Here is a 25,875-nt window from a genome sequence, read left to right as displayed (position 1 = left end):
AGCTCCCACTAGGGGAGGTAATTAAGCATTTGCGTGGTGCAGGTCACAGAAAGAACTCCCACCTGGGTTAGGATCCATCTAGAAAAATGAGTCCTCGTTCTTCGAATGCAGCAGAACCTTTTCTTCAAACAATCTAGGAACCACTAAATATAAGACAAGTTCCAGAAGGGGAGTTTGAGTTTCAGCACTGGAGGAGACAGAAGTCCAGGCCCAGGGCTTCCCCTCGTCCTGAGCACTAGAGAGTCTCTGAACACTGGCCTAGCTATATATTCAAGTCGCTTTCATAGCCACTCTGTCTGTGATTAGGAGGCCACCACACCAGGGAAAGAAGTGTTCTAGATGACACACTAACTCTACTTTCTTCCCTCTCTGGTGCCACCAAGGGCTCGTCCTATCAGCTGACAGAGATGCCCACAGGAGCCCTCTCTCTATGAACTGCTCCTCTGGCCCTCCAAGGCCATTGCACTTCTGCAACCATGTAGATCTGAGGTCTCTGGGCAGAGCCAAGTCAATACAAAAGCAGGCAGAACCGCAGGCCTGCCTTGCGGGGCGCAGAGCCAAGGGCTTAGTCTCAGAATTGGATTATGAGAGTGAATTTGGAACTCCCAGCCCCCCTGGCCTCAGGGACATGGGGATTACCCAGGCCTCTGGAGAGGGAGGGGGGCGCCCTCAGTCCTTCCCACATTCCCTGCCAAGTCTGAGAACAAGGATCTTGCCTCTGCCGCAGCACACAGGCAGGGGCAGGGATTTCCCACCCACCACCCACTTCCAGCTTTTAGCCCACAGCCTCCTCCACCCACGCTGCCTGGGAACACACTTGCCTCCCCCCCACCCCCCACCCCCATGTCTGGGACTTAACAGCAGTGTTACTCAAATTGCGGTCCTCTAACAAGAACATCCCCTGGGAGCTTATTAGAGATGCAAATTCATGGACCCCACTTCAGACTCTGAATCAGAAGCACTAGGGTGGGGCCCAGATCTGTGGCTTAACAAAATCTCCAGGCGATTCTTACCTGCTAAAGTTTGAGAACCACAAGCTTGAAGTATACAGGTCCACCCTACACACCTGTCCAACCATGTCCTCACCCTGTCAAAGCTTCTGGGCAACTTCCACCCACTAACACCCCCTTGGAGTCCTTCAACCCTTCAGTGACAGAAATTAATGACAGTGATTACAAATGGATCCTGTGTAATACTGCCATGCTGGGCACTCCCACGGCAGTTATATGAATAGCAGCCCCTGGAGGGACGCAATGCAATGCCCTAAGAGCACTTACTGGGGATTTTATTATCCTTTATTATTCCCCTGTCACATAGGAGGAAACTGAGGTTCAGAGAGGGGACATGACTGGCCCAAAGCCACACAGCAAGTAAACAACTATACTCTCCAGCTTCCAATGCTGCAGAGCAGCATTTCGACATCTGTTTTACGCACACACTGGGATTTCCTTCGTGGCAAACACCTTGTCATCACTTCCGCAGGAAAGCCTCTCCTGACCTCCCCAGACTACACCAAGCCTTCTTATTATACCCTACCACGGATCCCTGCTTTTTTGCTTAATAAAAGCATCACAATTTGTAACCACGTGGTGAAGTATTTCATGTCTGTCTCCCCACCAGTACGGATGCTCCAGGAAGACAGGAAGGGGACAGACCCTGCTAGATGCTTACCCAATTTCTAGTCTCCTTTTCTTTGAGAGCCTGACTTTGTTTGGGGCAACTGGTACCCAGCTAAATCACTATATCCCCCAGGCTCCCCTTCAGCTAGAGGCATAAGGTCCCGGCTTCTGAGATGAGAAGGGGTACCTGATGGTGCTCAATAAATGCATGCTGAATACAAGACTGTTCAGCCAGCTCTGGGCATGCGGTCAGTACTCAGGAAATGTGTGCCATCTGCACGGGCCCAAGAAGCAAAGACCCCCACAGCTGCCCTTGTCTTGGAAATATTTTTATTGGTTCTGAGAGAACAGGGCTGTGGCGAGCTGGGACGGGCACAGAGCTAAGGAGGGCGGCGAGAGGCTTTGCCCTGGGGCGGACATGCTGTGCGGGGGGGCTGCTGGCAGGCTCCCTGGCCCACCCCACCGGCAGCGGCTGGGTCCATGGCACTTGGCGCCCGGCGTGACCTCTGCTGGCTTGGCACTGTGGCCTCCTCGTCGGCGGGCGCCCCCCTTTCCAGTTGCAGGAGTTGTGAGTCTTTCACAGTGCGGAGGGGAGGGGGTCCAGGGTGGGCACCTCCCTGGGGTGCAGGCAGGCCCCTTCCGCCAGTCCATCCTGGGCTCTCGGCGGCTACGGCGGGGTGAGGCGCGCTCTGGCTCCTCTTCTCCCGCCCGGGGGGAGCTTGGCAGTCCTGGAGGGGCCCTCACGGCCTCAGCGGGACATCATCCGGACAAACTCTGGGAGGGCACAGGACAGGACCGGGTGGGGAGAAAGGAGCCTGTCAGGCCCAGCTCAGGACACAGCCTCCAAGTCTCCCTCGGATCTGAGCGCCCCCCCTCCACTGACATAGCTCCTACCTCGGGGCTGGTCCCCTACAGCCCTCCGGTCTCTTCCAGTCCATCTTGCGCAAAGCGGCGGGGCCCCAGGATGGGGGCTTTCTCATCTGCATACCTGACCCCTCTGAAACCTCCCAGGCTCCCCACTGGATAACGTCCAATATCCTGATGTGACCTCCAGGCCCTCCCAGCTGTGGCCCCAGCTGACGCGGCTCTCACAAGCTCACCCCCAATCCATTACGTTCCAACCACACACAGATCTCCCTGTCGGTGCAGCTGGCACACTCACTCTCCCTCCACCTCTCAGCTTGCCTGCACTCGTCCCCTCTCTCTTCTTTTTCTTTTAACTAGACTTGATTTTTTTTTTTTTAGAGCAGTTTTAGGTTCACAGCAACATTAAGCAGAAAGTACAGAGTTCCCATATGCACCCTGCCTTCCCAGCATACGGCCTCCCCTACTATCGACATCCGGCACCAGAGTGGGACATTTGTTCTAATCGATGAACCCACACTGACACAGCATTAGCACCCAGAGGCCACAGTAACATTCAAGTTCAGCCTTCGTGCCGCACATTCTGTGGGTTGGGGCAAATGCATAATGACGTGTATCCACTATTACAGTGTCATACAGAACGGTTTCACTGCCTTGAAAATCCTCTGTGCTCCACCTATTCATACCTCCCCCACCGCACAACCCTTAGCAACCACTGATCTTTTCACCGTCTCCATAGTTTTATCTTTTCAAGAATGTCATACAGTTGGAATCACACACTACGTAGCCTTTTCAGATTGACTTCTTTCAGTTAGCGATATGCACTTCAGATTTCTCCATGTCTTTTCATGGCTTGATGGCTCATTTATTTTTAGTGTGAATAATATGCCACTGTCACCCTTTATCCACTCACCAACCGAAGGGCATCTTGGTTGCTTCCAGGTTTGGGCAATTATGAATAATGCTGCTATACACATCTGTGTGCAGGTTTCTGTGTGGACGTAAGTTTCAATTCATTTGGGTAAATACCCTTTCCTTCACCTGGTGGCTCCTACTCATCTCTTAGAGCTCTATTTATTTATAGCCTCCTCCAGGAAACCTTCCCCAATCCCCCCTCCAGCTTGGCAAGATGCCTCTCCCCTGTACTCCACAGCTCACTGTATTTCCCCCAAAACAGCAGGGACTACAGCGTTGGCTTCTGTCTTCCTTGCTGGTCTTGGGCTCTCAAGGCAGATCTCAACACACAGTAGGTATACATACTATGTACGCAATACATACGAGCAGAATGGATGGGGGATGCTGGGCTTGCAGGGAAGGGCTGTCATCTGTGAGGGGGCACCACCGGGACACGGGCAACCTGAAATATTCGGATCTGGTGGCAGCAAAGCCTTCTTTCCATATAGCCACGCTCTCCTCAAACTTGAGTCTAAGTGCTCCCCAGAAAAGGCCTTCCAACTTTTGTGTTCTGGACACATGCACATCCTACATCCTGGTACATGTTTATCTTGTCTTTCTGCTCAGAAGGCAAGTTCCCAGAGCACAGAGTGAACGTTTTACTGTATTTTTGCCCTAGATCCCATAGCTGTCTTGAGCAGTATCTTGCAGGGTTACATATGTAGTGGTTGAGATCCCAGGCCTGGTTTATGATCCAGCTCCGCGTCTTAATGGTCTGGCAATTTCAAGCAAGTCATATGACTTCTCTGAGCTTCAATTTCCTCACATGTAACACGAGGCCATAATAGTGGCAATCCAGACAGTTGTTGTGAAAATAAAATGGGATAATATATTTAAGTGTACTTGGTGCGGTGACTGGTACATAATACATGTACAATAAATGGTAACTAGTATAATGATTCCTGATTCCTTAAAAAAAAAAAAGAAAGAAAGAAACAAAAGCTTTTACTGCGCATTAGCTATGTGCCAGGTACTGAATTATGAGGAAATACAGAGATAAAGAAAATGGTGTTCTTCTCAAAAAGTTCAGTCAAGCAGAGGTACACCTAGCACGTGGGGGGGCAGTGTGAAGGATGAGGGTGAGCCTGAGGTGCTGTGAAAGCCCAGAAAAGAGGGATTCAGCCTGAGGAACCAGATATACACACAGACATAAACATATACATAGGTATGAATAAATGATTGTATGGATAATTTTTTAGAGATGGATGAATGGATAGACACCTGGACACATGAAGAGATGGATGGAACAGATGGGGAGAGAGATTTGGCAAGATGGACCAATGGATGGTTGGGTGAAGGGATGAATGGGAAGGTGGGTTACAGGGGCGCATAGATGGAGGGGTACAAGAATGGAAGGGTAGGGGCATGGAAAGATGGAGTCATGATGGATACACAGTTGGAAGTCTCCACGTATGGCCACTACTGCCTTGGCTTCTCTCCCACGTTCAAACCCCACCTACCTTCAAAGTCTACTCGTCCATCCCCATTGAGGTCCACATCTCGGATAATTTCCTCTATGTCTCGGTGTCCCACCTGATGGCCCAGGAGTTTCCTCATGGCCTCCCGCAACTCACTGGTGCTTATCTCTCCATCACCATTGGTGTCAAACTAGAGAGGGCAGGGAGGAGAAAGGGGTAGCTACAACGTGGGGGGCCCAAGGGAGGGCCCCTTCTCTAGCATCATTGCCCGCCCCCCTTACCCCGAGACTCTTCTCTGTCCAAGCTCCTTCCCTTGGCCTGTGATCCGGGGCTCTAGTTTCTCCTTTCAAGTGACTGTCCCGGGGTTGGAATTCTAACAACACCCTGCCCGTGTCTGTCCAGTGGTCGTCACTTACCTCTCGGAAAGCATCTCGAAGTTCCTTCACTCCAATCATATCTGCTGTTTCCGCCAGGAGTTTAGGTCCCATTAGCTCTACGAAGTCATCGAAATCTACGTGGCCACCCACTGGAGACAGAGGAAAGGGCTAGGTCATCCATCCAACCACTCCCCACCTCTAACCAAGCAAAGGAAGGCACTGTGAACCCTCCTTGACTGGTCCAGTGCTGGGTCCAGGGTACAACCAAAGGCCAAATGAGGACACACAGGTGACCATGGACAGGTGGCTTATCAAAGAATGGCTCAGGGGAGTGGCCAGGGTTAGATGGAGGGAACCAGTCGGGAGGTGGATAGAGAGAAAGATACAGGCGAAAGACACACTGGGTCAGAGACAGGCAAAGAATGTCAGAGACGGAGAGACAGAGAGACAGAGACAGAGCAGGAAGGCAGAGAGAGAAACAGAAGTTATGAGAGCCTGGCCCACCTGCCCCAAGCCTTACTCTTGTTGTACAAATGGAAGCTCAAATTCAACAAGATCCCCCAGCAGTAGGAGTGGTGGAGGACCAACACCCACCCCACCCCCTGCTCACAGCAGCTTTCAGCCAGTGACTGCTGAAACTCCCCATTGGAGGGAGGAGGGCTCTAACTTCAAGGTGGGCTTGCTACACTGACTTCCTGAGCTGCCTGGCAGAATGAGAATGAGACTCTGGCCACTCATGGTGCTGGCTGGCTCGAGAGTTCAACCTTTGTGGCTCCTTCTCTTTGTGGTCTCATTTGCCTACTCCCTGCTGATGCTTCCCTTCACCTTCCAAATAAACTGCTTGCACTCAAATCCTTGTTTCGGGGCCTGCTTCTGGGAGAACCCCAAAACTAAGACAGAGAATAACACAGTAATGAGAACTTCCTTCTGTTCAACAATCACCGTGTGCCACGTACAGCGTTGTTTTGCAGACAGTCTCTCAATGACTTCCTGTGCTCCTCTCATTGTACAGTTTACAGGTGAGGAAAAGGAGGCTCAGAGAGGGTAAGTAGTTTGCCCCAAGTCACAGAGCTGGAAAGAGCTGGGCCCAGAACTTAAGCCCAGGGCCTGTGTGACTGCAGAGGACTTGGAGGGTGGGGACGGGAAGGGAAGAGGGTGCCCAGAGGAGGGACTCACGGTTCATGTTGATCTGCTGAGAAAGTTCAATAAGTTCCATCTCGGTGGGCATGTAGCCCATGGTACGCATGCAGTTGCCCAGGTCCCGGCAGTTGATGTAGCCATCCTTGTCCTTGTCAAATTCTCTGAAGGCCTCTCGGAGCTCTGAGGAACAGAATAAAAGTGGGCATGGCTGGGGGTGGGATCCACAGAGCCTCTGACCAGAGGCAGCCCGGGTGCCCACTGGCCCGGAGAGCCAGACCCTGGAGCTGCCAGGACGGCACTCCTCTGACAGCTGACTCCACAGAGGATACCCAGCCCCGTACCAGGCCTTGTCCCCAGGAAGCCAACGCGTCTCTGCCTCTCTTCCCACCAATCTCCCTTCCCTCAACTGCCTGGATAGCTGAGCAACCCTTTCCCCTAAGGGGCTGCGTCTTACCTTCAATCTCCTCTGGCCGCAGCGATCTGTCCTGAAACAAAAGAAAGTGTCCTATTAGCAGCTGCGAGCGACCTAGAAGTTACAAAATGCCCAACCTGGAGGCCATCCAAGGGACAGCAAGCACCGAGTGGGACGCATGCCTGGACCACGTCTTCAAGGGAAAAAGCTGCAGCCCCACATCTCCCATAGACACGGGAGATGCCCAGGGACCCCAGAGCCCCATCCAGCCTGGGCAGAGAACCTCTGTGTCCCCATTCCAGACACAAGGATGTGTCAGGGAACAGAGCTGGTCTGGAGGCAAAAACCTGTAAATAAAGCAGGGTGGGCGGGAGGTCACAACAGTGTGGAAATCTGCAAGGCGATGGGAGGGAGGGAGGGGCTGGAAGGACAGAAAGCAGGGACTAGACAGGCTGCCCATAAGGGAGGAAGAGGAGGAGGAGGAGCCAAGGGTGTGGAGGTAGACTTCAGGCTGTGCCCTGCTGCTTGGGCACGGCCCACCTTCTCCAGTTTGACCCCCATCCTACACCTGGCCCTGTCACGGGACACAGCATAGGACCCTGGGGGCCGCCAGTGCCAGTGGCTGCTGCCAGGGTCCAAAGCACACATCTCCGGCTTCAAGCAGTGCCCAGATCTCCTTGGGGAGTCAAGGAAACCCTGGGTCTAGGCATCTGAACAGATGGCGGCGAGGTCTCCAAAGAGCAGGCCCAGAGGACGCATGGGGTAAGCTCTGGCTGGTGAGGTGCCAGTCACCCTAGGCCTTCCCAGGAGGCAGACAGACTGGCACGAAATTGATGCCCCACTGGACCTGTTCAATCAGCTCCAAAACTGGCGCACTGGGCCCATCCTCCCTGTCACAGCTCTCCGTCCTTGGGCAGGAGGAACGTGGGGCAGGGCGTGCCCCCCTGAGGAAGCACATACCAGGTGTGGGCACGCCTATCGTGAACACAGACATGCAGGTGGGCCACAGTGAGCGTGAGGCATCTCGGCTGTGCATGCAGGCTGTTCTAGCCCACACGGTCAGGGCAGGCAAGAGACAGCTTCTGGCCACCCACTGTAAACTGGCCCTGGGTCAAGGGACCCCCAGCTCCGGAAAATCTGAGAATCTTCTAGAAAGGGGCTGCTGAGCAACCCCTTATGAGACAACCAGGTGCACAGGACCCTGTGCTCAGGAGTGGCTAAATGTGGCAGGACAGTGCTGAGAGTGTACATGAGCCGGGGCTGAGCAGGCTGCAAGCTATCCAGCCCTCAGGTAGTATTTCTAGCTGAGGGCAGGATTCACTGAAGGTATGCATGTCTCTGCAAGATGACTGTCGGGACTTCCACCTTAAAAGCCTGTCACGGTGCATTGTCATCACTCTCTTCCTAATCAGACTTGGATCTTGGGTGGCCGAAAAGGATGATTTTTGCCATACCCTGTGCCCCTGGTAAGTGAAGTGAGCGAGTAGGCGAGTGTATGTGTGTCCATATGCACGCAGAGGACACTGGCTAGGATAAGTCACTTCGACATGAGTCCTTTCCCCACCCCCCCTTCAAGCCTCACGCAGGCTCCCACTTTTCCAGGACCCAGTTCTGCAGGACTGGAGGGGAATAGGGTACTGCTGACCCCCAGGGCAGCCCCCTCTGCTTCGTGCACAGCCAGAGCCAGGAGCAGGAAGGCCAGGTACCCCTCTCCAGGTGCCTGTGGTGGTGCTGGTCTGGCTGAGCCCTGGGAGCTGGTCCCTGGATCACACACTCTGCTGTGTGAAGCAGGGCCAGGGATGCCCACCGAGGTGACAGGGAAACCATGAGCACCATCCCCAGGGGTGAGATGGGAATACAGCACACGAATACCCCTTTCTCCCCAGCTTATGTGGTCCGGGAGAAGATCTTGGCCTCTAGCGTCGGACAAACTCAAGTGCAAAGCCCAGATCTGCTACTTGCTAGCTGTGGGGCCTTGGGTAGGTCACTTCAGCTCTCCGAGCCATAGTCTCATCAATAAAATGGGTTGATACTGGTACCCACCTAATAAGACCTTTGTGAGCATCCCGTGAGACAAGATATATAAAGTGCTTAGGGGGCGTCTGGGTGGCTCAGTCTGTTAAACATCCGACTCTTGATTTTGGCTCAGGTCATGATCTCGCAGTTCACGGGTTCAAGCCCCATGTCAGGCTCTGCACTGACAGCACAGAGCATGCTTGGGATTCTCTGCCTCCCTCTCTCTCTGCCCTTCCCCTGCTCACAGTCTCTGTCTCAAAAATAAATAAACTAAAAAAAAAAAAATAAAGTGTTTAGTGTGTGGCATTCAAGATATGGAACCTTCATACATTCGTATTGGTGACATTATGATTATCACCCTCTCCCGGTGACCGCTCGGATACCTAAAGGAGGTTGCCCCATATAGTAGCCGCGTGTGGCTATCGGAATTGGAATTGGAATCAAACAAATAGAATTAACAATTCAGTTCCCCAGTTGCACTAGCCACATTTCAAAAGCTCAATGGCCACGTGTGGCTTGTGGCTACTATATTGGACAGCATCAATTATAGAATATTTCCATTATTGTAGGAAGTACTGGACATTGTATTCAGGAGGGCTGTTAAGAGTACAGGAAACCCTTGAGTCAGATTCCCCAAGTTCAAACCCTACCTCTGCCTCCCACTAGCTGTCATCTCGAGTTACCTCCCTGACTCAGTTTCCTCATCTGCCAAATGGGGATGATCATAGTACTTACCTCTCAGGGTTGCTCTGAGACTTAATTGAAGAGATGCACCAAAGCATTTAGCACAGTGCCTTGCACATAGCAAGTGCTCAAAAATAACACAAAAAAACCAAAAAACAAAAAACAAGCAAACAAACAAAAAACATGAGCTGCTGTTATTACTTCTTGCTGGTGGATGTAGACTCACCAGTGCTTTGCAGCCATGGGTAGGAAACTTTGGGGGTCAGATTCCCAAGTTGAGGGTTTGGGGTACATCCATTAGGGGACACGGGTTGCTGCTGCGTACCGGGCCCCTCTTCTTCCCAGCACCTCGTTATGCCCTTGAAGGCAAGTCGAGTGAGGCTCCACTAGGGCCAACTTACGTACAGGCTGCCTGTTCTCGGCGAAGCCCTTGCGCAGGAAAATGCAGGCAGGGCCCAGCAGGTTGTGCATGACCGCGCAGTTCTGGGCCAGCATCAGGAGCGGTCCTGGGAGCTCGCCGCTGGCCGCCAGCCCCTCCTCGCGCGTCTGCACCACTGTGTAGCTGCTCTTCTCCTCCTGGCGCATCTTCAGCCAGCACCAAGCAAATACAAAAGAGAGGCAAGGGCGTCACCTCCCTGCCCAACCGGCCCTCCTGGCCTCAGCCTGGCTGCTGGTCCTAGAAGGGGCTCTCCTCAAGAGGAGACCCTGGAGAGTCAGACAGTAGGGTTCGGAGAGCTCTCGGGATGCATGGGAGGCAGGAGTGAAACTGGTTCAAGAAATGGAGTCTCTGATCCTTGCCTGAAACGGATGCTCCGGGGAGAGCTGGGTGTGACACCCGCCGTGTGGAACAGGGGCACACATGTGTTCACAACACACACACATGCACAAAATCACACACTCGCATGCATTCAGAAGATTAGAAAGAGAAGGAGGCAGAGGGAGGCTTCTGTTCCAGCCAATGGGAAGTGCTCGCTCAGAGACTAATGAATACGGTCCTTGCCCAAGATGTCCCCAAACTGACTTTTGTCCCTGCCTTCAATAGACCCCACTGGAAGGCAGTGACGACAATCAGAGCTGGGAACACACAGAGCAGGCTCGGGTAGGCTGCCGGACTGGCAGGTGCAAACACATGAGCCTAGCCAACATAACCAAGAGGGGGGACTGTCCTCTCCGAAGGACAGTGCTACTTAACTCAGCCCAAGGTTTCCAGACCTTCAGCTGGGCCAAGCAAAGCCTATCCGAGGGTCAGAGTCTACCCAGTTTGCTGCCTCAAGACTAGACGCTCTCTGCCCCCAGCAGCTCTCCTTCTTCCCCCTCCTGTCTCTGGCTCCCTGCCTGGCCCAGCCTGCCCGGCCTCTAGAGGCTGAGGCAGGGGCCCTCTCTCTGCTTACCGAATATAGCTGTGCTTTCAGGCCCTGGCCCTTCTCTCCTCCTCCCTGACAGTTCCCATGCAGCTATAAAAAGTCAGCACTGCCCACAGATGGTCCCCTTAGGACAACAGCAGCATCCAGACACAACATTCTAGTCCACCCCGGCCTCCCCAGGATGCCCAAGGCCCCCCAGGATCCAGGCCAGGGCACTCTGCCTTCAGTCCTGAGCTTGGATGAGCTTGGACTTAGAGGCAAACCTTTCAAGGAGAAACAGAGCAGCTGAAACTTGGAGGGCCGTCTTTGCCCAAGAACCCCAGAGCTGCCCACCCTACCCTCTGTCCTACTGTACCCCCCTTGCTGCCAGGTTCCTCCAGCTCACAGAAGGTCATGCCCAGGAGAAGATCCTGTGATGTAGGGGGCGGCCTGTCCTCCCAGGCTGAGAACCTGAACAGTCTCTCCCAGCTTACATCATCTCCCCTCTCCTCCAGTGCATCTTCTCCCCAAAGCCCCGCGCTCTGGGGCTCCAGACTAGACTCCATTCCAACCTCCTAAGCCTCTCCCAGGCCTAGAGAGGGAGGAGCAGTATACTGGTTCCTCAGAGGGGAGGGAGCAATTCATGCTCAGGGCAAGGCCCAAGTTCAGTGAATGCAATAGGTTTGGGTCTCTGCTTGTCTCAGAACTTCAGAGAGGTCAGGCAGACCGAGGGCCATTCTGGTTTAATGTCTGAAAGAGTTCAGGGCCTCAGCCATACTCTCACAGGATCCCAGGACCCAGGCTAGAGCAAGGGCAAATCCAGAGAGACCTTCCCAACTGGGAGGCTGGCTCAGAGGAATGTTGGCAGTAGACAGCGGCTCGACCCCATGAAACAAGCTCCCGAGATGTGTGCAGAGAATCCGCCTTTTCGTTTCTGGCTGAGTCTCGTACACTTGGCTCAGAGTGAGCACAAGCCAGGAAGGAGGAGGCAGCACAGCGGAGGCACAGAGCTCAGAGAAGAGATTTAGTACCCTGGCTTTGGACTCCAACAGTCTCGGGGACAAATTCTGGCCCCGCCCCTTGCTTGCTATGTGACCTTGGGCAAGTGACTGCACCTCTCTGTGCTCTGGGTTCCTTCTCAGTCTGGCGGGGATACACGCGGCCCCTCGCAGAATTCTCGTGAGAAATAAATGAGCTATTGCACAGTGCCTTGAGCACTGTAAGAGCCAAATGCATGGAGTTGCCATGGGGATGACAATGACGATGATAAGGACAACGGCGATGATGGAGATGCAACATAAGAGGTGCTGGGAGCCAGAAGGCATTTACTTCTGGCTCCAGAGGAAGTGGGAGAATATTTGCCAATCAGGAAAGAACGGAGAAGGATGGAGAAGAATGTGTTCCCACGAAGAAGGGACCCGCGGTGGCTGGGGAATTTCCACTGCGTCTCTTGATCATAATACTGCCTGGCACCAAGTCGCCCCGGGAGGCTGCTGTTCTCCCCCGGCCAGTGATGGCACCTGACAGCCTGGTCCTGCCCCACACGGAGCCTGGAGCAGGCCGCCTCTCCCCATTACGCGCCCCCCGGCTACCACGCTCAGGAAGCCAAGTGGGCAGCGGCTTGACAATGTCTCCTGGCACCGAAGGGACATCTCCCCGAGAGGAGCATGGCAACAGGAGGGGTCAGCCTGCCTCATGACCTTACAGCTTTCTAACAACACGAGCTGGCTAAGAGAAGGCAGGTCAAAGCTTCCTCTCACTTGGAAGGTATTCAAGCAGCGGGTGAGTAAGTGAGCAAGCGCTTGGCGAGGTGAAGGAAGGAATCGCTGCAGTGAGTGGGAATCCCGACGACCTGGAAGGTCAGGTGCGGGGATCTACGAATAACATTTCTGACAGCAGGAGAGAGACGCAGCCTCTCACAGAGGCAAAAATAAAAATAAAATACCAGCTATGGATTCACACAGACCAGCGTTTCCAAAATCTCCACTCCGCTTCCACTCGGCTGTGTGACCTTAGGAACGCTCTTAAGCCCAGCTCCTTGCTCTATAAAAGAGCCAAGAGAACTACCCGGTGGAAAAGAGCAAACGAGATCACAGAGGCTGGGTGTGTTGTAGCTTTTCAGAAGAAAGCAACTGCTGTTATTACAAAAAGAAAAATGAAATTGAATGCAAGAAGTTTTATTGTCTTTTACCTTATTCCGTGGACTCAAAACCTCTCCTATTTTCTTTTTGTCCTCCATCCCCATTCTAAGAAAACCCAGAGTGGAAACATTAGGATCATGATGATAATAATACTAATTACCATTTATTGAGGACTCGGTTCTGGGCAGTGTGCACAGCACTTTTATTTGCTTCTGACAATCACCTTGGGAGGCAAATATCAGTATTTCCACTTGATGGACAAGGGAATTGAGGTCCAGAGAGGTCAAGTAACTTGCCCAAAGTCACATGGTTGGAAAGAACAGATTTGAGAAGTCTGGCTCTTAAACACTCTGCTGTGTACAGGGAGAAGAGGGGAGGTAGAACAGAGGGATAAATCTTGTTCTTAAGTTCACCTCTTTAAGCTTTGGACAGAACCCGGGGCGGGGGGAGGCTTTCAGCCTGTGGCCCTCTAGACTAATTCAGGTCAGTTTCTGCTTCTCTGCAACTGCGTGGAGGCCAAATCCTCTCCTAAGATGACAGCTGATGGGGCTGTGTGCACAGAAGAAACAGTCAACCCTCGGAAGGATCCAAGGGACAGTGGAGATGAAAGGGAATTTGGTGTGAGCAGCTTAGCTAAATGAGGAAGATGATGAGCAAAAAGGCTCAAAATTTCCTAAATTAAGAGACTATCAAACTGACCCAGGAGGTAGTATGGGGTTAGGGACAGAGATGCCATTAGTCAACCTAAGACCTTCGGTAAGTCACTTTACCTGAGTGGCAATCAAGTTCCTTATCTGGAAAATGAAAGAACCGGAAGAAAACATCCCTATCATTCCTCCTTCCTTTAAATAATATCCATGAGTTTCTTCTATGGCTTAGCTACAGAGGGCTAGAAATACAAGCAGAGCCCATTTAAAGCAAAACCCTATAGATGTAAGCCCAGCTTTGCATGAAAAATGTCTTGGAGGTGGTGATTTGCTTTCCAAAAGGAATTCTTGCAAAAGGATGTCATCCTGGTAGATAAGCAATAAATCCACTACACAAAGCGACTTACAGACACCTTTGCTCAACATCCTGTTTCTCAGTGGAAACAATCCGGGGCTCTGAACCAGCTGGTCCTAGTTGAGATTCTCTAACCTGATTCAAGAATTATTGAGGGTGGCAGGGGATACCCCAGTAGCAATGGGATTGACTCCAAAACCCACAATTCTGAAGGTTTAGAGACCACCAGAGAGAGGGCCAGATGCTCTCAAAGAGATGAATGAGTCCCTGGTCCTACGGCTGGGAAGGAACCTCAGCAGCAGCAGAGGCAAAGCCCAGCTCAACCCTCTTCTGATCCTACCAGCCCCAGGAAGGGCCGGTCACTCACATGCTGTGGATCTGTGCTTTTTATTTTGTAGCCCAGGAACTCTTTGGTTTCTTTCCTAAATCTTGTGCTAATTCCGAAACACAGCCCCCCATGCAGCTGTTAAGTCCCAACTTCAGCGCAGAGCCTGAGACACAGAAAACTGGGATCGGAGGGAATCTAGAGATTGAGGCAGGGAAACAGCTCTAGATAGAACCCACGGAAAGGGTAGCAAGCTTCAGATGCCCACCCCTCCGTCCCCAACTCTGGCACAGATGGCAAGATGCCCCCTCCCCTGCCCCAGATCTTGGGAACTCCAGAAACATACCTTCCTTGAGAGATTTCTCAGTGGAGACTTGACACAGTTGCCCATCCTAAGCTGAGGCAGCCCCTCTCAGGATCCCCGGGTCCATGAAGGAGACTCCTGGGGACTAAGAGACCTTAGTCCCTGTCACGGCCAACCCCAGCCTCCATCTGCCTGCGCGGTTCTTCCTCCTGGACCGTTCTGAGCCCTCTCTCCTGCGCGCGTGCTCTCTTACTCGTCTGCCTGCTCCTGCTTTCTGATTTTTTTTTTTTTTTTTTTTTTTTTTTTTTTGTGGATTGTGTATATGTTTGTGTGTGTGGGTTTAACTTTCTGGGCACTTTCTTAAGGACATGAAGGCAGGAGGGGAGAGGGCAGGGCACAGAGAAAATCGCCTGGAGAGCTGATGGCAGAGGGCAGCAAGCTGGGGAAAGCTGCCGGATCATCTACATCAGATTAGAGCTCAGTCCTCTCTCCGGTTCATTTCCCTTCCCTCAGCCCCTCCTCTCCTGCTGCCAAATCTGCAGGGAGATTGCTTCAGGGAGGGGGGCCCAGAATGGCAGCTGCAGCTGGGAATTAGGCCAGCAGACCCAGAAGGGGAAGCAGACTAGTTTGGGCTACCAAAGCCAGGGTGCCTCCCAGCTCCCAGCCTTGTGCTTGCATACACACACACACACACACACACACACACACACACACACAAGAACTCAGGGACAGACACACATCCTAATTGCCCCCTGGCAATCACAGCTGGATTGAGAGCAGGCAGTTCCAGTTGAAGGCCTGGAAGATCCTGTGACATCCCCATCACGCTCCATTTTTCACACTTGCCTCGTTACCAAAAGGGGATGAGGCTCCGGGGCTGGAAGCTGAGCCAACAGCAGTGATCAGGTCCTTCGCTCCCTTTGCTATGTCAGGTCTCTCCGACCCAAGGGAAACCAAGAGACCACCGGGAGGGCGGGGGGCATGATGGAGGCAGTGCCGGTAGAGGTGTGATCCAGGGCTGTGACCCCTCTAACCATCCTCCGCCTAATCCTGAGTGAAAATCTGTCACAGGCTTCCTCTGGGTGCAAAGCTGAGAGGCTGCCCTTGTCAGAGTGGTCTTCGAGGTCCCACGACTGGAACTTTTTTAGGTGAGTGGCTCTTCCTCGTCCCTCTGGGTTCCAGGTTTGATGTGAACTCATCTCAAGCCTCAGTTGTTACATTCAAGACCTACAGGCGGAGCCCGATGACCCAAGAGAGGAGGCGTCCCTGTTTCCCCCCTGCAGCCAGCTTTTCCCAGCAGGGGGCACCAGAGGTAGGTTGGGAAGGCGAACTCTTTCTCGGCCCCGGTGCAAAAACCCTTTCACGGGTCGCTGAAAGAGTTGTCAGTCCAGGGAGGCTGCTTTCCCAGGGATTTTTTGTCCAGCTTGAGCGGCTGGTCAGAAGCCCCATTAGGGGAGTGGGTGGGGCGCAGCCCAGAAGGTGCCACAGGCTCGCTCCCAGGGAGCCGGGGGAGGAAGTCCCTGGATAGCTCCTGACGTCTGCGCTGCTGCTGACGATGGAACGGTTTAATCAGGGGAGTTACTCAGCAGCCTTGTTTGGGCCAAACCTCCAGAGGGGGGTACGGAGAAGGAGGGGCAGCCCCTGAGGACAGAGGGAGGAGACCGGGGAGGCGTTGACTCCCAAAGGGCAGGAAAAACACCGGGGAGATGAAACAGATGAGTGAGCAGCTAACATAAGTGCCTTCTCCAAAGACGTATTCCACCAGAAGAGAGCACAAAGCAGCCTCTCTGCGGGGCAGGGGGGTCAGGGTCACGAGACTCAGGTGCATGAGAAGGGTCTGCCAGCTTCTGACTTCTCACATTCCAGAGCTTCTGTTTCCTTGCCTGGAAAAATGGAGTTTCCCCTTATCTTGCTTCTAAAGCAGATGTGGGCAAGTACCCGGCGCATGGTAGATACTCAGAGAGTAATTATTAAAATGGAAGGAGGAAGTGACATTTGTCCAGTGTTTGTGTGCCAGTCACTGTGCCTGGCTCTGGGAATGCTGTGGGGAGAACAAGATAAACGTGGTCCCTGCGTTCAGGGAGCTTATGCTCTAGCAGGCAGGCAAGAGCTATTAAAGAGCTAGGAAGGCACTTATTTAATTACATTTCAGGTAAATGCTATGAAGGGGAAACACAAAACCTCCGAGAATGTGAGACAGAGGAATCCGGCTTAGTCTGGTGGTTTCGGAAAGACTTGGAGGTCAAACCTAGAACACCAACCATCTGCAGACTCTTGAAAAGCTGGGGCTCACCAGGGACCCCAGAGAGAAGTTGGGTTAGGTTCCAGGTACAGACCCAGTTCATATTAACTACCTGGGCAGATACACGGAAAGGCAGCCACAGCATCAAGCAGAGATTCTCAATGCTAGCTGAAGCTGAGAATCTCTGGGGAGCCTCCCCAGAGATTCTGGTTTAATAGGTGTAGGTAAGCTCCAGACATTGGTGGTGTTTAGTGCTCCAGGTAAATGTAATCTGCAGCCAGTGTTGAAGACCACTGACACGGATGCTAAGAGCTTGGAAAGCAGAGGCCGGCAGACCTGGTTCAAATCTTGCCCTTGCTAGAGTTGCCTAGCAAACTCTATGACCTTGAAAACTTGTGAATCTCTTTGAGCCTCAGTTTCTTTATAAAATGGGTACACTAATAACCCTTCCCTCTTGGGCTGTTGTGAGGAGTTAATGAGATAATACACACACAAAGGGCTTGGCACAGTGCCAGGCACCTAGAAGGTGCCCCTTCCCCTGCCCAGGATTGATCTTAAAGGGCCAGCTGTGTGCTCCCTTCCCCCATACTCAGTCAGAAACAAAACACCCACTCAGTCAGACCTGGTGACTTCTGCCCCCTGCAGGCCAGCCCAGAGCACAGCCCCCATTTGTCAACCTTGGAATATGCCTGTCCTTGGAAACAGGAGACGGGAAATGGGAAAAACAGGCCCCTATGGAAAAAGTCATGCACTTTGAAGAAATCCCATCCTTCTTCAGGGGGAAGGATGCTGCTAGCTTGAGGCTTAAGGCAGCAAGGGATTCAGGGATTCTAACTCAGAGCTTGCTTAAGCTATTTTGGGCTGGACAGGTCAGGTTATGGTGGTCCTGAGTGACCATAGGATAACTGGTGATCTAGAGGGAGCAGGTGGCTTGACCTTTAGGAGAAATTTTTTAAAAGGATCGGGGCACCCGGGTGGCTCAGTCGGTTGAGCGTCCGCCTTCAGCTCAGGTCATGATTTCACAGCTCCTGAGTTGGAGCCTGCATCGCATCGGGCTCTGTGCTGACAGCCCTGAGCCTGGAGCCTGCTTTGGATTCTGTGTCTCCCTCTCTCTCTCTCTCTCTGCTCCCTCCCCGACTCGCTCTGTCTCTCTCTGTCTCTCAAAAATAGATAAAAGCATTTAAAAAAAAATTAAAAGGATCGAACAGTGGGGGCTTCTCTAAGGAGCATATCATGTGGCCCCACCTTCCCATACCTCTTCACTGGGACAGCAGCCCCTGGGCCTCCAGAAGCCTACACTTTGAGTTCTGGAATGGAATAATAGGATCAGAGCGATGAGAAGGATAAACCCTTTGCTGATTATTCCTGATTAGGAGGGAGGCTGGCCTCTAGCCCTGATCAGTTCTATCACCAGCATTTGAGCTTGGATGACAGCCCGGTGCGAACACACTCAGGGAAAGCTGGGTCATAACCTAAGAGGTGCTTTGTGGATGTTTCTGAAAAATAGGAAACACACTTATGTGACTCCCCACCGAACTGGCATGGAGCAGCACAGGCAGGTTCTTCAGAGATCACAGCCCTGCCATTTACTTACTGTGTGACCTTTGGACGAGCCACGCCCCTCTCTCGAGCCTGTTTCCTCATCTCTAAAATGGGGGTGGGGGGAGTGGGGGGGGATAATGCCAACCTTCACAGACTGCTGTGAAGATAAGATCATGAGAAGATACTTTGGCAAATGTTTAGTGAGCTCCTGAAGGAGGTCTCAGACCACTCTTGTTGTTTCCCCAAAACAGCTAAAGGCCAAAGCGGATGTCCTGGAGGACTGTATAGGATTGATATTAACCCCAAGCTGACCTCCTCTTTCATTTGCCCCAGGCCCCCGATGAAAGGCAAGAGGGTATCCCAGCCCTCCGAGAGAGCAGTAGGGAGAGACTGGGCAGGGCAGGAATGAACAAAATACACAGCCCTCATCCTAGGAACACAGACCTAGTACGATTGAATCTATTAGGACCCAAGCTTCCATATAGTCTCCCTCCCTCATCTGAACTATAGGAACTAAGAAACCTCTGCAGACCAGAGGCTAGAGATACTGGTCATTTGCTCATTAGATATGGTGATCATGTTATGTGCAAAGCAGTTTGGGAATTGGGCTAATCTAGTCAAATCAGAAGAGATGTCTCTATGGGTAGAAAAAGGGAAAAGATGGAACAGAGCTGTGGGTTTTATACACAGTTGCCTCCTCTACAAGGGGTGTTTCTTCCTCAGCTTAGACTAAGGAGCAGAAAAAAAAAACCAAAACAAAACAAAACAAAAAAAAACGTTCTTAAAATAGTTTTACAAAACCCAATGCCAAGAGTTGCCCCAAATCATGCCTATTCTGAGTTAATGTCTCATGCCGCATCTCTCTAGGAAGCTGGGTAGCATGTCCTCAGCTGGCCACAAAGAGGGTACTTGGGAAGGTCTCTTGTCATTCAGCTCATTTAATGGCCTTTCTTGCCCTGCTCAGAGACAGCTTTCAAAGTATCTTACACAGGCCCACATTCAGATAGTTACTCTATTAACAATAACATTAATGAAGGCTGCCCTTTTTTCCCAGCACCTACTCAAGCCAGGCATTTTGACATCCTTAATCTTGTGTGACCCTCATTAATAGCTCTGCAAGGTAGTTTTTGTCAGTCTCATTTCTGGAGGAAGAAACCCAGACCAGAGGGAGAGAATAACAGACCCAAGGTCACAGCAATGGGAAGTGACCGACTTGGGACTGGAATTTGCAACTCTTCTTTCTCCCACACCACCATTCCCTGGCTTCACCTCAAAACCACATCATCTCCTTGCAGGCAGTCAGGCAGCTCTAGGAGGTCACTGAAAGCAACCTGATTCCTGTTCCCCCTAACGTAGGAGTCTAGCTTGATCCTTTCAGTGTCACTTTGAGCCCTGGCTCTCCCTGACTCTATTGCAAATGGAAAGAAGAAGGTCCGGGACAGCACTTAGCAGTTAATCAACAATAGCAATAATAACTAATATCGATAGTGCCCTTGCTCTGAACCATGCACTCGGCCAAGATCTGTACACATCTATCTCCATGTTCCATTTAACTCCCCCAAAATCCAGTGAAGTACTATGATTTCCCCAATTTTGCAGGTAAAGAAACAGAGGCTTTAACGAGGTTACACAATTTGCTTAAGGTTAAAAAAAATAGCAGAACTTGGGAGACGTGAGAAATAGACCTCCCCAGGACTATGTTTTGCCCTAAACAGATTCTATCAGAATGTTTTTGTATTCAGAATCCCATTTCCCTTCTCTTGGTCCTGGCCCTGTCTCTAAGGACAGAAATCTCAAAGCAAAGAGAAGTAAAGAAGACTGGAGACCCTGACACAAAAGTCCCAGGCTGGGTTCCGTTGTTATTGCTGTTGTTGTTCAAGCAGATGTCTGAGAGCTGTCAGCAGGAAGCCCACACTGAATGTGCTGAGCTTTAGAGAAAAAGTCTGCAGCTCCAGAGGCAAGAGCTCCCACACGGAGGTCGTAAATATTTGATGGGACCTTCCAGCCCTTCCTGACTCAGGTGACCCTGGTGACATTTCAGAACACCGGGCTGGAGACTATTAATGACTAAGAATGTAGAAGGAGGATGGAAAGCAGGCAGCTGAAATGCTCTGAGCTCCCAAAGGGCCCATGAAGGCAAATTCTGGAAGACTGGAAAAAGAGAAGACTCTTTTTCTAGGAACGAAGGCATAGTGCTAGCAAAACAGCCAGAAAACGTGTGCCTCCGGGCCCGTGACCTACCCCTCCACACTGCTAGATGGTGAGCTCCCAAACAGCCAGCACCGCAGCTATCTTGTCTGCTGTTGGCTCCCTGGTCCCAGCAAATGCTGGGGCAAAGTAGATGTCCCCAAATATCGGATAAATGTTTGAATAGATGTCACTGACTCCACAGCCCAGACCCACTCCACCTCAACATGTCGCTGCACTAACTCTCAAAGCCCTGCATCCAAATCTCTACTCTGGAGTACTGCTTCCAGCTAACTCGGCTAACGAGGGCTCCCCACAGGAACAAAGCCACACACTGCTGCCCTATCACACCACACAGCAGCCCCGCGCAACCCGAATCCACGTGCAGCTGCCTTCATGTCAGACCTCCGCCGGCATCAGCCACCACGGACGGAGTAGTGTTTTGAAAAGGAATGTGCAGATCTGAAGCAGAACACACACGGCCTCCGTGGAATTCGGATCCGGCATGGCAAGCCAGGAGCTTGAAACGGCTTCTCTACACTACATCCTAGCACAGAAACACTCAGGGCCCCTCTTCCTCCAGACACCACGCAAACTCTCCCATCAGACCTCTGCATTACACCCCTCCTCGGCTGCCGCAGAACTGCCTCAACGCTGTGCCAATGAGTTTGAATTAATTATGGACTCAGCACTAGAGGAAACCCTGGTTTTGCGCAGGAGTTCACAGTTCCCTTCTGAGAACCTCTCTCCCCAGCAGCACATCCCAAACTGTAGACCTAGATTAGGGAACGGATGCTCAGCTGCCAATGACCCTTGACAGAAAGGCCTAGAGGAAACCAGAGTAGCCACTGGTGACCCCCCTAGTGACCTTCCTGACCCTAGAATGCACATCAACTCAGGCCAGGGTGTTATTCCACGTTCTACAACTTGACAGCTGCCCACCCGCCATCCTAGTGACATCCCTGGAGTGACAACTTCTTAAATCTCCCCAAAGTTCCGATGTGAGCCATAGCTCTGTGTAGCCCCTCTATGCCCACCCAGACCCTTCTCTTTTCTCATATTTTTCAGTCTCCATCTAGCTCTCCAAACTTTTCCCAGGTCTCTGGGGCCACGACAGCTCATGACTAGTGTCTTCCATCCCCAAGCAAGGCTGTGTGCCCCCGCGGTAGCCATTCTTGACTCCCAGACTCCAAACCCTTTGCTCCCTTGGGTGGCTCACTGGCAGTCTTGGCTGGAGACCGGAGTTGGCGCCACCTGCTCGGAGCGCCCCTCCGGACCCCTGCAAAAATCTCCAGACGGTTTGTGGCGGTCGTTCCCTTCCAGGACTGGCCTATTCTGGCAGGTGGAGGGCGGCGAGGCGCTGGTGCCTCGCCCAGAAGAGGCCCGGAGCGTGGACAGCGCACAGGGTGCTGAATCAGGCACGGGGGAGGCGGAGTGCCGGCCAGGGCGCAGGGCTGCGGAAGGACTACGGGGAGCGTGACTGGGGGGCCGCGGGCAGCGGGAGGAGGGCTGTGGGCGCGCGCAGCCGCGGCAGGGTCCCGAGCGCCTTTCCCGGGAGCGCGGACGGGAGGCGCGGCCCTTACCTGGCCGAAGGCGGAGCTGAGCATGGGGCGCAGCTGGTGGAGGAACGGGTCTGCCTCGGACGCGGCGGCTGGAGCTGAGTCCCCGCGACCCGGGGCTCGCAGCGAGCCCCGGAGGCCGAGCGCCGGGGACAGCCCCCGTTCCTCCCCATCCCGCCCGCGGGCCGGCGGCAGCGGCGACGGCGGCGAAGGTCGGGACACCGCGGTCGGCAGCGCCTCCCGGGGCCTGCAGTGCGCCTGGGGGAGCCCGCGCCTGCTCCCCCGCGCGCCCTCCTCTCGCGGCGCCGGCCGGCACAGGGGCCTCCGCGAACTGGGGTCCCCGGACGGCGGCGGCGGCGTGCCCGGGCCGGTGCCGGGCAGCCGGCGGCCGGGCAGCCCTGGCTCCCGGGCAGGGCCGTGGCGGGGAACCCGGCTGCCCCCGCTGGCCGCCGCCGCCTTCAGCAGCGATGTCTTGGACTCGCTTTTGGCGATGTGCGAGCTCATCGCGGCGGGGCCCGCGCTCGCATGGCCCGGCGGGGGCGGCGCGGTGCGGCGCGGCGCGGGGCCCCCGGCGGGCAGAGAGCGGGGCGCCCGGCGGGAGCCAAGCCCGAGGACGCGCTGGAGGCGGGCGCCGTCCCCCGGCCGCTTAAATGCGGCCCCGTCGCCGCCGCCCATGTGACAGCGCAGCCTCTACGCCCGGAGCCCCGAGCTTCCCGGCGGCTGGCGGTGCGGATCTGGGGGGGCTGCCGGCTGTCCCCGGAGAGCCCACCCCCGGCTCCTCGGCGGCCCAGGTACCGCCGCGCCCCGCCCCTTTCCCCGCCCCGCGCTCGTGGAGCCCCGCTTCCGGGCGGCCTCTGGCGGCGGAGGGGGCACTGCGGCGCGGGGCCGGGAGCGCTAGGGAAGGGGTTCGGCGAATGGCCCCAAAGATGCCCAGACCTTGGTAGGCGGCAGTGCCTCTTAACGCGCCCGGAGGCTCCCACAGTGACCCGGAACTGCTGGAACTTCCAGAAAGGCAGGCGGGGTGCACTCCCCAGGGGGTACAACTTTGGAAACGAGGAGAGAGAGGTGCCATGAACTGGAGACCCAAGAAGGGTGAAGGCACTCCAGGACAGCACTGTGTAAACAGACACCGGAGCCAGAATGGCGTGGAAGGACACCGCTGGAAGGAGCGTCTATGGGCGCTTCATCCACTCCAGTACCACGGAGTGTGACCAGGATGACCCTGGTAAATCAGCCAGAGAGTTTTCAGTTGTCAAAGCAGAAGAGAAGCCAGGTGGCATCAGTGTAACCTGGACTTTGCAGGGCCTGGTGATGATGAAATCTCAGGTAGGAGCCATTTGCTACCCCTCCAGCTGTTGCCCCCCCCCCCTTGCCTTCGTGTCTTTCCAGATGTTAGAGAAATTCCTGCTCTTGGTGGGCAGCCAGGGAGTCACAAAGGCCTGGTTTGAATCTCAGATCCCAGCTCTGGCACTTACCATCTGGGTAACTTGGACAAGTGTCATCAACCTCTTGGACCTTGTTTTTGTTTTTGTTTTTGTTTTCCCTCTCTCTCTTCTCTAAAATGCAGGTAAATGATCATAACCAACTCCTCGGTAACATCCAATGATGCCATGCACATAAAAGGCCTGGCCGAGGGCTTAGAATAGGGCCCACGTGCAGTTAACCTAGTTCCCTTCCCTCTACACCTTATGAAGCCCCATCTCCCACTCTTGTTTAGTAACGGGATACTTGAGATTTGAAGGGAAGGGGTGGGATGGGAACCTCCCAGGATCTCCCTGTTCTGGTCTCTGGCCCTGATGCCATCCATGCATGAGAATTGGGCACATCTGATCACTGCTCAGCCTCAAGAGAAGGATAGATGGACAGACTACCAATATGTTACACTTCACTCATGCCAAGGGTTCACCCTACTCTGCACTGCCTGCTTCTTTGACATACCCATATCCAAGGAATTAAGAAAAAAACAAACAGAATGGGCAGGAAAAAGCAACAGCCAGAGGCCAAAGTGAACAAGGAAAGTGTGGCAAATTGTTCCCCAGCTCACCTATGAGGGACTGAATTGGCATATCAAAGTCACTCGGGCTCCTAAAGCACAAATACTGAGGCGAGCTGGGGTCCAGCAGCCCAGGAGCCTCATGGCATCATCCACTCAGATATGAAGAGCATAAAGGGCCCACCCTCTCACAGTTTGGGACCAATCAATGTCTCACCTGTTCCAGCCCTCAGAATAATCGGTGTTCAGCAGGATTAACAGCAAGTGCACACTCTGCATAAATCACAGGAGATAAAATACCTTCTCAGGGTCCCTTAGTTGCTGATGAGAGGCAACGAAGGGTATTTGGAATCCCTGCTGTGCCGCTCTTGGTCATCTTTCCGAAATTCCCGAATTTGCTGGCCAACACCTCTGTCCACAACCGATTTCTGGAAAAGTGAGGGACCTGGTTGCATCACCTATGGTATTAGAGTAAATAAAAGCAATCAAGATTATGTTCATGGAGCCAGTGGATAAAACACTTGCACTCAGATCCTGGGGAATCCTGGATATATGCCAAGGTTCCATTTCATTTGTAAAATTTGCTGATTTGTTCGTTCACTTAAAGATTTCTAGAACCGGGCACTGTGCTAGGCACCTGATATACCAAGATTCATCCACGTATTCAACAAACACTTGAGTGCCTGTTATTTGCTGGGCACTGTTCTCGGTATCAGAGACACGGTGCTAAACAAAACAGTCTCTATCCTCAGTGACAAGTGAACCATAGAAATGCATGGAAAGTTGATGGTGACACACTGGTGGCATTTAGTGCTGTGAAAAGAAATAAAGCAGGTAGGAGAGAAGGGCTTAATGGAGGAGGTTCTCTTGGACAGTGATTACGGGGGACCTCTCTGAGGTGGGGACATTTGAGCAGGGACCACAAGGAAGTAAGGGAGCAAGCCACGTATATACCCAGGGGAAGAGCTTTCCTGGCAGAGGGGAGATGATTCAAAAGTCCCAGGGAGAGAACAGCTTGGCATGTTCGAGAAGAAGCAAAGAGGCAAATGGAGCTGGAGTGAACAAGGGGGAGGGTGGTACAGGTGAAATTAGAGAGAAAGGGCCAGACAGCCAAGGAGTTTGGGTTTTTTCTAAGTGTGAAGGGAAGCCAGCAGGCCTGCAGGCTTGTGGTAGAGGAGTGGCATGTGGTTGTTTACATTGTTATAAAGGATCATTGGCTGCTTCGTGGCAGGTCCCCTGTTGGACGGCAGTCTGGCAACATGGATCCAGTCAGGTGCTATCACGCGGAACAGGTGGGAGAAGGTGGCGGTTTAGCTAGAGTGATTGGGGGCAAGGGGTGAGCAGCGGTCAGATTTGGGAGATATTTAAAGAATGACGGTAAGATTCAGTCCCTGCTCTCAAGGAATTCACAGGAAAATCAAGAGAGAATGAAAGCCACTATAATGTAATGGGAAACAGGCAATAAGGGAAAGACAGGCTGGGTTAAGCAGCACCTTCAGGGGGGATGGGGAAGGCGTTGGAGAAGGTGACATTTGAGCCGTGTTTGGAGAAGTGAAATTCCACCAGATGTAAAAGGAAGGTCATTGCAGGCAGGGGGAACAGCTTACGTGAAGCCTTGGGAGCATGAGGCTGCACAGTGTGTTTTGGAATCATTCGGCGGGTGGGGGGGAGGGTGGTGGACAAGGAAGAAAGCCCAGAAAAGTGGTTGGAACAAGACTGGGAAGGAATTTGAATGTGACATCATTCAGGAGAA

General features: G+C 53.1%; 1 protein-coding gene across 2 annotated transcripts; it reads right to left on the bottom strand.

The window, feature by feature from the left end:
• Positions 1 to 1,932: 1,932 nt before the first annotated feature.
• CABP1 (calcium binding protein 1) lies at positions 1,933 to 22,889 on the bottom strand. Of its 2 annotated transcripts, XM_027043965.2 has the most exons (7): positions 22,154 to 22,889; positions 9,890 to 10,069; positions 6,827 to 6,857; positions 6,409 to 6,552; positions 5,272 to 5,381; positions 4,898 to 5,045; positions 1,933 to 2,393 (listed from the first exon to the last, which is right to left on the bottom strand). In XM_027043965.2, the coding sequence occupies exons 1-7, from the start codon at positions 22,802 to 22,804 to the stop codon at positions 2,368 to 2,370; spliced, it is 1,290 nt and encodes a 429-aa protein (XP_026899766.1). In that variant the 5' UTR covers positions 22,805 to 22,889; the 3' UTR covers positions 1,933 to 2,367. The 2 variants fall into 2 exon arrangements, with proteins under 2 accessions (XP_026899766.1, XP_026899767.1); XM_027043966.2 differs by lacking the exon at positions 9,890 to 10,069 and having other exon boundaries at positions 22,154 to 22,879.
• Positions 22,890 to 25,875: the final 2,986 nt, after the last annotated feature.

This window comes from Acinonyx jubatus, chromosome D3 (genome assembly GCF_027475565.1).
Source record: "Acinonyx jubatus isolate Ajub_Pintada_27869175 chromosome D3, VMU_Ajub_asm_v1.0, whole genome shotgun sequence".
NCBI classification, from domain to species: Eukaryota; Metazoa; Chordata; class Mammalia; order Carnivora; family Felidae; genus Acinonyx; species Acinonyx jubatus.
Note: the sequence above shows the minus strand (reverse complement) of the source record. Positions and strands in the feature narration are given on the sequence as shown.

Excerpts from the sequence above, each read along its gene's own strand:
- CABP1 (XM_027043965.2), bottom strand. The coding sequence starts at position 22,804 with ATGGGCGGCGGCGACGGGGCCGCATTTAAGCGGCCGGGGGACGGCGCC. Across the intron at positions 10,070-22,153 it reads TCAGCTCCGCCTTCGGCCAG|ATGCGCCAGGAGGAGAAGAG; the intron begins GTAAGGGCCGCG and ends TGCTGGCTGAAG. Across the intron at positions 2,394-4,897 it reads TGGACGAGTAGACTTTGAAG|AGTTTGTCCGGATGATGTCC; the intron begins GTAGGTGGGGTT and ends GTGCCCTCCCAG.